Source organism: Cotesia glomerata, linkage group LG7 (assembly GCF_020080835.1).
Source record: "Cotesia glomerata isolate CgM1 linkage group LG7, MPM_Cglom_v2.3, whole genome shotgun sequence".
NCBI classification, from domain to species: Eukaryota; Metazoa; Arthropoda; class Insecta; order Hymenoptera; family Braconidae; genus Cotesia; species Cotesia glomerata.
This window is the reverse complement of record NC_058164.1, coordinates 2,388,654-2,402,765: the sequence shown is the minus strand read 5'-3', so window position 1 is coordinate 2,402,765 and position 14,112 is coordinate 2,388,654. Positions and strand designations below refer to the sequence as shown.

The following is a 14,112-nucleotide window of genomic DNA, read 5'->3' as shown; positions in this document are numbered from 1 at the left end:
TTTTTTAATTTGTCTATTATTGATATGTTAAAAACTTGTTTAATTTTAAATTTTATAAATGTCTCAAACAAAAAAATATAATTTAATGAGATTCTTTTCTATATAATACCTTATATTTTTACTTAAAATTATTTATTTTAATTATTTTTATTTATTGTAAGTTAAAAAGTTAGGTTACACGCTAAAATTAGCTAAAAATTAAATTCTTTGATATCAATAAACAATTTATTGAGTACCAATAAATTATTTGTTCAATACTACTAAATATTTATTTGGTGGAACTAAATGGACTTTAATAAATGATTTAGTACCTATTACTGAATATTTGGTAATGAAAGGTTTGTTACTAAATCATTTAGTATCTGTTACTAAATCTTATTAAGGAGGTTCGAGCGAATCTAATGTAAAAAATAATTTCCAACTTTGAGCTTTGAAATTAAGTATACGTATAAATAAATACGTCATTTATCTAATCCCAAAATTTAAAAAAGATTCACCGTTTAGTTACTTAGATATTAAATTTTAAAAATCACATATTTTATCTCCTTATACACGGGCTATTATGGCGGACAAACTTTTGTCGAGACTTTAATTATTTTTTTCAATATTAACCTCCCAACTTTAGCGGATAAAAAACTATACACAAAAAACTTGGATTATTGCAAAATATAAAAACAATTTAATAATAAAACATTACTGATATAATTTTTGAAATATTTAAAGTCAAATTTTATGTTTGTAACTCGTTTATCGTCAGCCATTTATTCGAATAAAGATTTGACAACATCGCGTCAACAGCTGAGAAAAAAGAAAAGGATAGAAATATAGTTACAGAGAGAGAAATGTTTAACTCACTCACTCATCCACGTCTCTGTAATGGGTATAATCAAACGCGCTATTGCCAAATCTGTTTATTTATTCTGGCAAGTAATAAATACCAAAGTCATTTTATTACTTTACTTTATTAAATAAGTAAAAATCATCAATTATTAAATTGTTTAAATTATTTTAAATTAAAATAAAGAATTTTAACGAATATTGGGAAGACTAAAATTTAAAAAAAATTTTTAAATTATTTTGACTCATTAGTTACGCTCGAACTTCCTTAAATCCTACAGTAAAAAGTTGATGTGACGTTTTCATTGTTGTCGCTTTTCGTTTCCATGGTAATCGTTGCTATGGTAACCGTTGCCATAGTAACCGTTGCTATGGTAACCGTCGCCCTAGTAACCATTGCTATGGTAATCGTCGCCTTAGTAACCGTTGCTACGGTAACTGTTGCCATAGCAATCGTTGCTATGGTAACCGTTGCTATGCTAAAGGTTGCTATGGCGAGTTTTTTCCATGAAAATAATCATAACTTTTATTAAAAAGTTGATGTGACGTTTTCATTGTTGTCGCTTTTCGTTGCTATGGTGACTTTTTTTGGCAATGGTTATCATAGCAACGGTTACCATGGCAACGGTTAAATATTAATGAGCAAAATTTGTAAAAATATTGATTAATTAAACTGTCGATAATCAATAATTTGACAGAAGCGCGCAAAGCGCGTTCGATTTTCTAGTAGAACTAAATCCTTCTATCAGTGTACAATTCTTAGAAAATTATTCCAATTACTGTTCGATATTTTTAAAATATTTAAAATAATTCCTATAAATTTCAATTCATGCTTCGCCAACAAAGCATATTTATTTTATCATCACTAATGATCGAATCATAAACGTGAAAAGTTGTAAAAAAATAATAGCAAAAAAAAATGTTGAAGAACAGCGACAAGTAGCAGTACAGAAAACTAACTTGGTCCAAGTAGTTGTCAGAAATCTTTGCACCTGTTGCATGACCTCGTCTAGTCCTCAGTCTGTCGCGTGTTACTTCAGGATTTAAAGCCGACGACGCGTCCATCAACTGTGGTTCATCACACTCCCACACTCTTATGAGAAAAGCTCGCACGCCGGTAAATTCCCCTGCAGCAGCCTCGGGCGTTTTCATTCATTCTGACACCAATGTTTTCTCACTTCGCTGTAATTTATTATTTTTAAAATCAACTTAATGCTCCACGAGCTTACAATAATTTGTTTTAAATTAATAAAATAATTACAATAATAAATTAATGTGCAGAGAAAAGGTATGACAGATTAAAAAAATTTTTTCCAAACCAAACTTAAGAAAGCTGAAAAAAATCAATCAAGTGTGTGCAAGGCAGATGCATTCGGATGCGCTCTTACTTGCGTGCCCCTCAACGCACCGTTTAAAGTAAAAGACAGGGCGCGGTGTGAATGAGCATGGGCATTCATGTAAGACCACGTACCGGAACAATAATATATACACCCCTAATCTAAATAAATTAACTAACTCCAACTACTACCAACTACTACTCCTTCATCACTAGAACTGTTTCTACTACTGTTACCATTACTGTTAAGCTTAACAGCTTCTTACTGTTACTCATTACTATTGTTATTATCGTCACTTTATTTTTTAAATTAATGGCCATTAATTTAATCAATAAATTTTAAAATATTACCAGTTTTCTTGTATTTAAAAAAATGTGTTACATCGACGGAATAAATGGGCAAGCTTCGTGCTTTCTCTTCGTGCGTCTATTACCCGACAATTATTAAATACTAATACATAAAAAAATACATCTATTAATATTAAAACACACGTTGAGAATTCAAGCACGAAGAGGCACATTTATTCCTATCGACTATCGTCACAACATTTATATTTCTTACAATCACCTGCCAGGCCTGTTTGATGAACTTGAGCGAAATCAAACAGCAATTATTATTTTTATAAGATTTTTTACTTACTCAAAAATAAAAGACTTAATTAAAGGCAATAATAATTAATTACAAATTAATTAAACGAAATGAGCTTATCGAGAAGCGATATTCAATATTAATTAGATAAGAGCTTGACATAATTTATTTAGTGAAAAGCGCGTGGTGTAATTAATTATTTCATTGACCAGTCATCGCGAATAGAGGCAATAATTAATTAACACTAATTAATTAACAATAAGTTGATTAGATAATATATAATAGATAATTATAATAGGTGTTTTCACTTTTCAGTGTGTATAAAATAGCTTGGCACTAATTAACTAGTTATGTACTTGAAAATTTATCCTTCTGTGACTCAAGACTAAATACACAATCTCATCTTGTGTACTAATATATAGTAGCTTAACTTTGGATAAACTACCCTGAAATGTGCTTGTACTTGAGCAAATACTCGAGGATTTAGCCAGGCATTAGGATGTTAGTAAACTCATTAATTTTATGATGATTTTTTTATTTTTGTTAACTCTTTTGAATTGTTGAGAAAGTTTTATTAAGTGCTTATATGTCTGAAGATATTTTTAAAAATTTTTGACGGTTTGAATTTTAAAGATTGTTTTTTTTTTTATTTTTAAAATATGTAATCAAAAATGGAATTTGTTTATAAGTTAAATTCATAGAAGTAATATGATAAAAATTTTGATAAAATTTATTCATTAGAAGAAAATTTTAGAATTTTTATTAAAAAAATTTTATTTATAAAAAATAGATGGGTGATTCTCAGTAAGGACATCTTAAATATGTACAAAATTATCCGACCAAATTATTTTTAATTTTATTAGAAAAAAAATTAACAAGGGCTTCAAAACTATCAGCTTAATGATAATAAATAAACAGCCAATTTAATTTTTGTTTTTTCGATATTTGTGTATCTTTTGCCATATAACATGACAGGGGACTGTTTGCCAGGGGACTGTTTTTTTATCAAACTGAGAAAAATCAAGCAAACTATTTCAATGCATTCAACTTTTCAAGTTCTCAATAAATATTTACATTAATTAGAATAATATTAAGATTTGTGGATCCAATTTTATAAATAAATTATAAATAAAAATAGTTGCCAGGGGATTGAGTATCTCGTGGCCCAGACACATGTTTCCAGCACAAACGGTGTTTTGACACTAAATAAAATGGCGATAAAGCGCTAAAAACCCTATGGTTACTAACTCAAAGCTAGTTAGGTCCTTATAAACCTTACAGAACATAAAATAGCACGCTGGATTTTTTTTGGCTTTGAACATCTGACAGGGGACTGTTCTTAAAATGCCTGGGACAAACTTTAATTTAATGAATTTAATAAAAAAAATTAATTTTCGATACTTTTTATTGAAGAAGATTGTTAGTTAACTAATTAAGTTTATAAACATTACAGACAAAATTATATATTATGGACGAATAACTTAAAATTCAATCGTAAAGTTTCAATTTTGGGAATGGGACAGCCCATAGGACTATTATTTCGGTGGTTTACAAATTTATAGCAAAAAAACAAAAATTTATTTCATTTTAGTTTTCAAAGCTCCAAATAGAAATGTTTTTTTACTTTCGTAATAAACTTTTTTTAGTAACAAAATAATAATTTTTTTAATAAAAAAATGCCTGGGACAGCAAAAAACATCCTTATAGAGAATCACCCATATAAAATTTCTATTAAAATTTCTGAAAATAATAAATGAGATTATTCTCGTGACTTTTCAAGAAATAAAAATTGAATTTTTACTGAAGATAGAGTAACAGAGTCAGCATTTATGGAGCTTGTGATAATATAATGTGATGAAAAAATTTTCATACAAATAATATAAAGAAAATGGATTGATTTGTAATTTAATTTAAGTAGAATTGATTGTAATATTGTACTTTTATTACGCTTAAAACGATTCTGAACTTTCATAAATTCTATAATTTATTGGTTTTGTGCAAATCAATAGTAACGTCACAAACTTAGTAATAAAAATTAGTGACTCGATAATCTCAAAAAATCCAGAAATTTAAATGGAACAAATAATAAAATTAGTCTTTGAAAAGGTATGAATCTCGAATAGGATCAACTTTTTCTGTTTAATGATCAAAAACGTAAAAAATTATGATCGTAAAAAATATCAAAGTGCGACATAACAGGACGTGAATATTAACTACAAAATCTGATACTTTGAAACAGAATCGTTTGAATCGGCGATGTAAAGTGATTCCATTATTCGTCAGCGATTCATGATAGTCGATTTATGAGATAAAACGGGCGAGATAGAAATTCAAACTCGTATTCTAGATCTGTGTTAGTCATCTGTTAAACTCGTTTATATCCACTGTAACTGCTGACGGCTAATGCACACGTTTTTCCCTATTTTTTACACCACGCTCGAAAAAGTTTCGCATTTCATGAATTTAAATTCTAAAATAACAAATAATTTTATATGACGTTACTTGTTAATTTAATTTAATTAAATATAAAATATCTCGTTGTTTGATTCTCGCTCAAGCCCATCATAGACTGGCGTGTCGATCTTCGCAGTCACATTATAAAACATTTCATATTTTCCTCATCATAAAATCCTTGCCAATTCAATTAAAATAACATTTTATTTATTATATTTATTTTGCATGATCTTCGGCACGAATTTATTATTTATCACTATCAGTATCACTAATCAGTAATCACTAGTCATTAATTATATTGTGATATTCATTGACGGCCCGCAAAAATATTATAATTATAGATGAAAATAAAAAATAATTAAAGTAGAAATGCCCGTCAATGGTCAGACCTGCATGGAATTTAATGAAAGCCAACAACTAGTGTCTCGAAGTGCTGATATGAATTATTAAAATTAGCATATTTAATGTCAATAATTAATATGTACAAATTAAATAACAGAGCATTGACCTCTAAAATAAACTGTTATTTAAGCTTTGTCTGCTTGTGACATGACAAACCTAAATTATTAATTTATGAAAGCCCTGGCTGAAAGAAAGAGATGCTAATAATTCAATTATGGACGTCAGTACTGTCAGTGATTGACGGACAAATAGAAAGCAGATGCATTAGTTGTATATTTGAACATTTAAATAAAATATTCAAATATTCATCGTTTTAATGTAATATTTAATGCCAGTACGAACTTTTTGATTTAAAATTAAATTAACAGATGAAAGTTATTAATTCAGCGACCTTTTAAGATCAAAATTATATTTCATCTCTTTTTATCAGGGGTTTTTACAAACTTGTCACTTGCACGTTCGTTTGTTAGCTTACATTTCGAGATGCTTTAATTAGTTAACTGCAAACGTTAAACGTAAGAGCAATTATTAAAAGTTTATTAATTTCAGTAATATTTAAACTGACATTCATTGTGATAAATCCTTCAGCTTGAACAATTGATGACAGTTTTATTTTATTTTAATTAATCTTAAATTAAAAAAAAATTTTTTGTGTTTGACAGAAAGTTCATACTGTCTAATTGAAATTGAAATGAATGAACAAAAAAAAGTTTTTATTTAAAAAAATGTTGTTTATATTTTAATTATGTTTAGTTAGATGTTTTAATTAAAACATTGAAATACCTTCAGCAGTAAAAGAAGTGCGTTATAAAAAGCTTATGAAGGGAAAAAATAAATTGAAAGGTTAAATAATTAAAATAAAATAAAAAATATTTGTTAGCTTGTTAGATAAAGCAAGACAATAATTAGTAATTAGCGATGCTTGCTCTCAGGTTTTAGTTTTGTAATTAAATGAGTTAGATTATTTACAACGAGTAATGATAATGAGTATGGTTGTACTTATTGTACTGTTTGTGTTAATATATATAAGTGTGTGTTACGGCATGAAGTAACGTGTTTTCTCTTAATCGAACTTTAAAATTGTTAGCTCGATCTCATACTCAACTCCGAGGAGGGAGGTGACTTGTCCGATTTCATCACTAACGGAGAGTGGGACCTCATCGGTGAGTCTGATAGCACCCGAGTTCGCGGCTTTTACGACGAGCCACGTACTCGTCAGGTGCGTAATTATACGCGCGTATTTTTATCACCCTGACTAAATAATACATGCCTGATTTTGTTACCGAGGGATTTTTCGAGTTGATACTTGCTAAGTCAAATAAATGTCTACTATAATAATGGTTTATTTTACCCGTAATAAAAAGTTTATGAATTTAATAACTGCACTGAAAAAAATAAAATTACAAACATTTGACTTTAACAAAAATTTTTTTTTCTTGAAATTCTTGTTCTAGATCTGAGACATTTTTTCTGAGATCAATAAGTACAAAAAAAAATTAATATCTACAGTCGATACGGTAAAATTTTTAAAGTAAATAAATTTTACGCTAATTAGGGCCAGTTTTTCAATCCGAGATAAAATTTTATCCGAAATAAAAGTACTGCCAATATAATGATAAAAATAAATAATTTAGCACAGTGATATTGCGTACGAGTAGTTCTCCCTGAATTCAGTCACTTATTTTTAATTAAAATAAATAAACATTAGCCGCATGTCACAGAAATATTAATCTCCAACTGTGACAACTTGCTGATTGTAAATAAATAAAATAAAAATTAGGAAAACGGATGACCCTGAAGCCCATCCCTGCAACTTTCCGCTAATTCCATATCTAAACGCTTGAAATTGCACTTGTAACTTTATCGAGCTCTTCGAGTTCCAAATTACAATTTATGTGTTATTTTGAACTCTCCGAGCTCAAAGCGGTCGCTGTTCTATCCTTTTGAGCTCTTCGAGCTCATATCTTGCGTTTGACATATCTATTATTAATTTATAACTGTGTTAATTAATTTAAAAACAATTTAAATGACACAACAAGAGGTTATTATTATTTTTATGGTATATTTATTTTTTATGTAATAAATGATCAAATTCATGGAGAACTAACTGAGAACCACAATATCACGTCACTAAATTATTTGTTTTTTTTTTTTTTTTTCTTTATTATATTGATAGTACTTTTATCTTGGATAAAATTTTATCCCGGATTGAAAATCTGGCCCTTAGTAATTTAGAATGCAAATTTTTAAAATTTTTAAATGAAATTCTTGTTCTAGATCTGAGACATTTTTTCTGAAGTCGATAAGTACGAAAAAAATTATTATCTACACTCGGTACGGTAAAATTCTTAAATTTTTACGCATAAAAAAATTTATTTAAAAATTACAACGATTTTTTTATTATTTTCAAAACATTTCTTTGGTACATACGTTTTTTATCGCAATGTTATTTTAGTTATAGATGAAAATATATTTATTTAAATTTAATTTGAGGAAATATTGTTGAATATGATAACATAATAATGACATTGAATTTTTTAAAAGCTACAAAGAACTATTAAAAAATTTTGAATTAAAAAAATTTTTAAGTTTAAATTAAATCTTATGAAAGATCACCTTTCTTATTTTATTTTATAGTAAGTACTGATATTGATAAAAATGTAGACAGGAAAAATAATATGTTAAATACTTTCCATAATTGAAAGTACAGATTTAGAGCATGAGATAATAATAATTGATAAAAACCGATCAAAAATAAACGCCGTCTCTCTTTTTCCGACGTGACATGGCATAAATAATATGATCTACTACGTAAATCAAACGAAACTTTATATTTTACATCTGACTTTTGCAATATCGACAGAACTACCTTCAAAGCGTTGATCCATTATTAAATGAAATGAAACAAATTTTATTTGAAAAAATAAAAATTTTATTTGAAAAAATAAAAATTTTATTTTGATATTTTTTACGAAATAATCTAGTTAAATAAAATTTCTATATTTAGGTTAATATTTTTTTCAGTGCAGTAATTTTATCCCACAATTTATCCCTTTCAAAAATAAAGCCCCACAAAAATGAGTACACCAAATCATTTTGTCATGCGAATAATATCCATAATTTGTTCGCTATGGAATTATTAACAAAAAAAATAAAAGTGTGTTTTTTACGATGTCAAGATAAAATTTAACCCGACAATAAAAAGAAAACTTTTTACGAACACGGTTATTACGTCCCATGTACTAAATATACGGCTCATAAGTTGAGTATCTTTGGACTTTTTAGCGCCCTTATTTTCGCGCCACAATTACCCAAAAGGTTTTATAAATTTTTTCACTTACTCCGAGCTTTAGCTTAAGCCGAAATTCATTAGATATTTTTTATTTTTTATTTTCCTAAAACTAATTCGAGAGTTTTTCAGCAGAATTAGGGGGCAGTAGCTTATGGTTGAAAAACGATACCGAGAGTAAAGTGCTCAATAAAAAATATAGATCATAGGGGCTTGCCTTAAGACTTAACAGTGAGATGCGTTCAGTACATCTAAAGAAAGTGCTTAAAATTCGACTTACCACAGACATTTTCGCTCTTTTATTCAAGCCATAAAAATTTTTACAGCCGTTGTAATTTCGACGATAAGAAATAAATAATTTTATTTTATCCTTCATTGTTTGGTATCTGGTTTAATGTAATCCCAAGAGCCCTCCGAAGGTATCTTTTATTTTAGTGGTTGCGTTTATCCACGTTCGACCAATAAAAATAAAAAGTTGTGTCTGAAAAATAAAGGCCAAAGTTAGAAGTTTAATAAAATAATATTGTCTATTCGGTGGACTGGCAAGCCCCGGCAAAAAAGCCACAGCATATTAAGGCTAGTGAAAAAAAATTAGCCAGTGTCTGAAAAAAGAATAATGCTCCAGCGCACGACAAACTTTCATTTTCAGGAATGCCCGGGAAGAAAAACACAATAAGATACCAATGCTGCCCGGAGCCATACGTCGACATCACATTCACAATACATATCCGCAGGCGGACACTCTATTACTTCTTCAATCTCATCGTACCATGCGTACTTATATCCAGTATGGCACTACTTGGGTTCACCCTGCCTCCAGACTCCGGCGAAAAGCTCACCCTAGGTAATGTTATTTATGCTTCTCTGCACGCTTTTCTCGCCTGCTATCTTGCTCAAATGGGCACTCTCTTTATAACTTTTTTATCTATACAGATCTACATAAACGATTTTTTATGGGTGAGTTGTTTCGCCTTACTGACAGAGCTTTTCAACGGCTTTCTCAAGTTATTTAAATAATTAGTTCTCCCTCTGAACTTCTTTTTTCAATTTTATTTCATTGTTTGACAGCCGAATGTTTATTATTTTTAGTCGGAAAAATTACCATAACATTGACCCACTTTTTTTTAAATTACTCTATGCAATATTAAAATCTCGCTGAATTTTATAATAATTTTATTTTGCTTAAAAAAACGTTTTTGGAGAAAAGAATAATTTTTCTAAAATTTAATTTCGATTCAAAAATTAAAAATATTTTTGGTTTTAAATTATAAAAATAATTTTTTTGTATTTTAAATGAAATATTGGCATATTTTTTTATATAAAAATAGACGTTCATTAAAAAGTTTGGTTTAATTTTTTTAATATTTATTAAAGAAAAATTTATTGAGTTAAAAAGTAATTAAAAAAATTTGTTTAAGTAGAAATTTAATTATAAATAAATTTATTTTTATAGTAATATTAAAATTGTAGAAGTAATATTTATAAAATAATATTAAAAAATTTTTAAAAATAAAGTAGAAAAAAGTAAAAATTTATTTTTTCCGCTTCAGAAAAAGTAACTTACTTTCTCAAACGTTCATATCTTGATATTCAATTTGTATGCAAAGTTCTGACAATAGCCTTAATATAAAAATCTTATCCGCCTTAAGCTGTTACTTTAACGCTTAAGCATTTAATTATTTTATTCCTCGATTTTTAAAATCATTTAAATAAATTTTTACAAATGTTAGCATGGATATAATTTACTCAAAATTATCCCGAGCATTAAAATGGATCAACGTTACATTAAAAAGTTAAATTTTACAACAGTAAAAAATAATTGGTCTAATTTTTCATCAAATAACATAATTTTTATATTTATAAATATTGTAAGGAACGAAACAACTCACCCAGAAAAACCTACGACCCTTTGCTGTAAAAAATCCTCGGCACGATTTTATTCTGTCTGGTTTTATTTTATTTACGTGCGTTTGTTTATTATTATCTTCTTAAAAATGAATAAATAAAATAACGAATAAATAAAAAAGTTAAATATAACAAAAATAAACATAAAAAAGAGTAGTTTGATCGTTCGAAAGGGCGCCCACTAATACTCGGACTACAACTGCGAACGCATTTATTTTTTCTTCTAAAATTTTATTTATTTTTTTTTTTAAGTCCAAAATAAAAATTTAATTTGAATAAATGTTTCCTACAATTCTGTGAGGTAAATTCATAAATAATAAGATGAATGTATGAAAGATATGTTGATTCTACAAACCGAATAACGAGAGAAGAACGGGATAGAGTTGAGGGATCATTAAAGTAACAGTAGTTGATTTATGATACTCAGCCATGCAAGTAAACCAGTGATTCCTGATTCGGTGTGTTCAGTATAATACATTACATACATAAATGGATCATGTAAAGACTGCAGGCTCATCACGTGTCGCTGAAATAAGGATGATGGATTTCCAATATCCCCAAACCTATAATATATCTATAAATTTAAATAAATAAATTTATACAGTACACAGGAACGTTAGGATCTTGTAAAAACGTACACCTCGTAAAATCTGAGACCTGTTGAAAAGGAAATGCAAAGGTGCTGGAATATTTCCGTCCGGAGGGAAACTATATACATTATTTACCTCTGCATTTTGCGTTTTCAGAATATACCCGAGTGTAGATGTATCCTAGGGGGCTTAATTTATATATTTTTTTTATTTTCCCAGTGAGATAAGACGAGAAAAAAAATTGTATGAATTCGGTTTTGTGTGTTGTGTGATCAAGCGTATATTTTAAAAGAATGTCTCTAGAGAATTCAGCGTATCTGAAATTTACAAAAAAAAAAATAAATAAAAATTTTTTTTTTAGAAATTTATTTGGAAATGATACCCTTCACGATTATCCTTTTGATACACGGAGAGAAATTTATGGGAACTTTTCCAAAAATTATGGGAATGGTTCCTATAATAAAATGATCATTATAAATATCAATCCTATGCTCATTATAGGAACCATACCCATAGTTTATTGGAAACGTTCCTATACAATAATGGAATAGCTTCAATATATTATGGGAATGGTTCCTATAATATTATAGGAATGGTCCCTATATTATTAAAGGAATGGTTCCTATGATATTATAGGAATGGTTCCTATACTATCAAAGGAATGGTTCTTATAATATTATGGGAATGACGCACATAATAATAGAAAAATGTTTATGTTCATAACAATGAAGCAATCATTTCAAAAATATAAAGTAATTATTATATATTTTTTTGCTAATAAATTTTTTTTTGTAAATAAAAATTGATCTTTCACTAAAGTGAAAAAATTTCTTTTTCATAATTTTTATTCACGTGTGTACTTAATCTTAAATTGTTTATTCCAACTCAGTTATTATTTTGTTAGATAATATTGAAAAATATTATAGCAATTCTAAAGTTTCTCTAATAAAAAGGATATTTTCTCACTATACAATTAAAGGAGCAAAATAGATATGGAAATTAATTGTTTATTTTTACAATTTCATTTTATTTTAAAAACAAATTATTTATTTACAATACATACGTTGAATATTTATTAAATCCATCTTTTGGAAATGTAACTTTTATTGTTTGTGTGAACAATATTACTTATTTTACATACTTCAAACGATGTTATTGGAAAGCAAGTAAAATTATCGAAATTACTAACAATTTCAAATGCTTCAAAGTGGTCATCGAAGTCACAAATAACTTACGTTGTAATGATAACTATTTCAATATTAATAGGCATCATTACTATAATATTATAGGAATGGTTCCCATAATATTATAGGAATGGTTCTTATAATATTATAGAAACTATTCCTCTATATTATGGCAACCATTCCTATATATTATGGGAATCATGACGATATTACAGTTATAATTATAGGTATCGTTCCTATAATTATAAAAACTATGCCCATAATTATAGTAACATTTTCCAAAAATTATGGGTACAATTTCCATAATTTAAGTAATTGCTCCTAAAATGGTATAGGAAAACATTTTATTAAAATTATAGGAATGATTTCCATATTTTTCTCTCCGTGTAGCGTTGACTTGGTCGGATATAATTGGATGAAAAAAGCTAGAGTGAACAGGAATAAGTGTGGGTGTGTGTGTATGGTTAAAAAAAATTAAGGATAGAAGTCTTTAGACTAAAATTGACGACCTTCTTTGAATTACAAGAATAGACCTTTCTTCTTCCATTCTACTAAATTTTTTTTTTTAAACTTTTGTCCTCAAATATATATGTATACTTTTACCCTGCCCTCACTATCAAATGAGGAAATGAGACAAGTGAGAACTAATGCATTAAAAAAATCTCACAAGTGATTTTTTGATTGCTGATCAATGGATCAGATGCTCCTTAATTTAATAGCTTTCGCAAAATGTTCTTGGGATTATTTCTTCTTCATTTCTATTCGAAGAACAGATGATAGAAAGTGATTTAATTGTCTTATAAATTTTGGAAATGGAGCCGAGAGAAGTTGGAAAGTTTTCCACTATCTAAAACTAAAATCTTAATGGACATTTATATTATGCCAATTTTCATTTTCATAAAATGGATTTAAAGTGTTTGTTAATATCGTTACGGGTAATTTTATCGCTGAGATTAAATGAAAAAAGTCGAGATATCCATATTTATTTAACACTTTACGTTTTTTTCCCTACTCAATTGGAATTGTGTTGATTTTTAAAGGGCTGATTCAACGAAAGATGATCCCACTGGAATTATTTAATTAAATTAAACAGTATAAATTTGAGGAACAAATTATTTTAAAATCCTTGACTGACATGAAGGACGTGATGATGAGAAATGGATAAATTTGCTCAATCGAGCGGTCCACTTTGAATTATTTTTTAGTTTTAAATTATTAAATTGAAATTAGTTTTTATTTTTAAAATTTTCTAACGATTTAATTCTATATTTTTCTTCAATACCATTAAAAAAAATTCTCTTAGTTAATTAGATCGTCAAAAATATACTAGTATTATAATATATTTATTTATTTATTTATTTATTCAAACGCCAATCGGCTTTATACATTAGGTTTACACAAAGTAAATTTAGTTTAAGTTTTAAGTGAAAAAAAAAAAAAAAAATAGAAATAAAAAAGCATTAACATTTCGTTAGAATTGAACAAGAATTAAATTTAAATTAAATTAAATCAATTTCATTTACTTT

General features: G+C 27.6%; 1 protein-coding gene across 3 annotated transcripts in view; it reads left to right on the top strand.

Moving 5' to 3' along the window:
* The window catches only part of LOC123269948 (acetylcholine receptor subunit alpha-type acr-16), a 262,893-nt gene that overhangs the window by 163,480 nt on the left and 85,301 nt on the right, over positions 1 to 14,112 (top strand). For all 3 annotated transcript variants that reach the window (XM_044735897.1, XM_044735896.1, XM_044735898.1), the window contains exons 7-8: positions 6,706 to 6,781; positions 9,557 to 9,751. In XM_044735897.1, the coding sequence (XP_044591832.1) occupies positions 6,706 to 6,781; positions 9,557 to 9,751 (271 nt within the window). The remainder of the gene's footprint in view (positions 1 to 6,705; positions 6,782 to 9,556; positions 9,752 to 14,112) is intronic.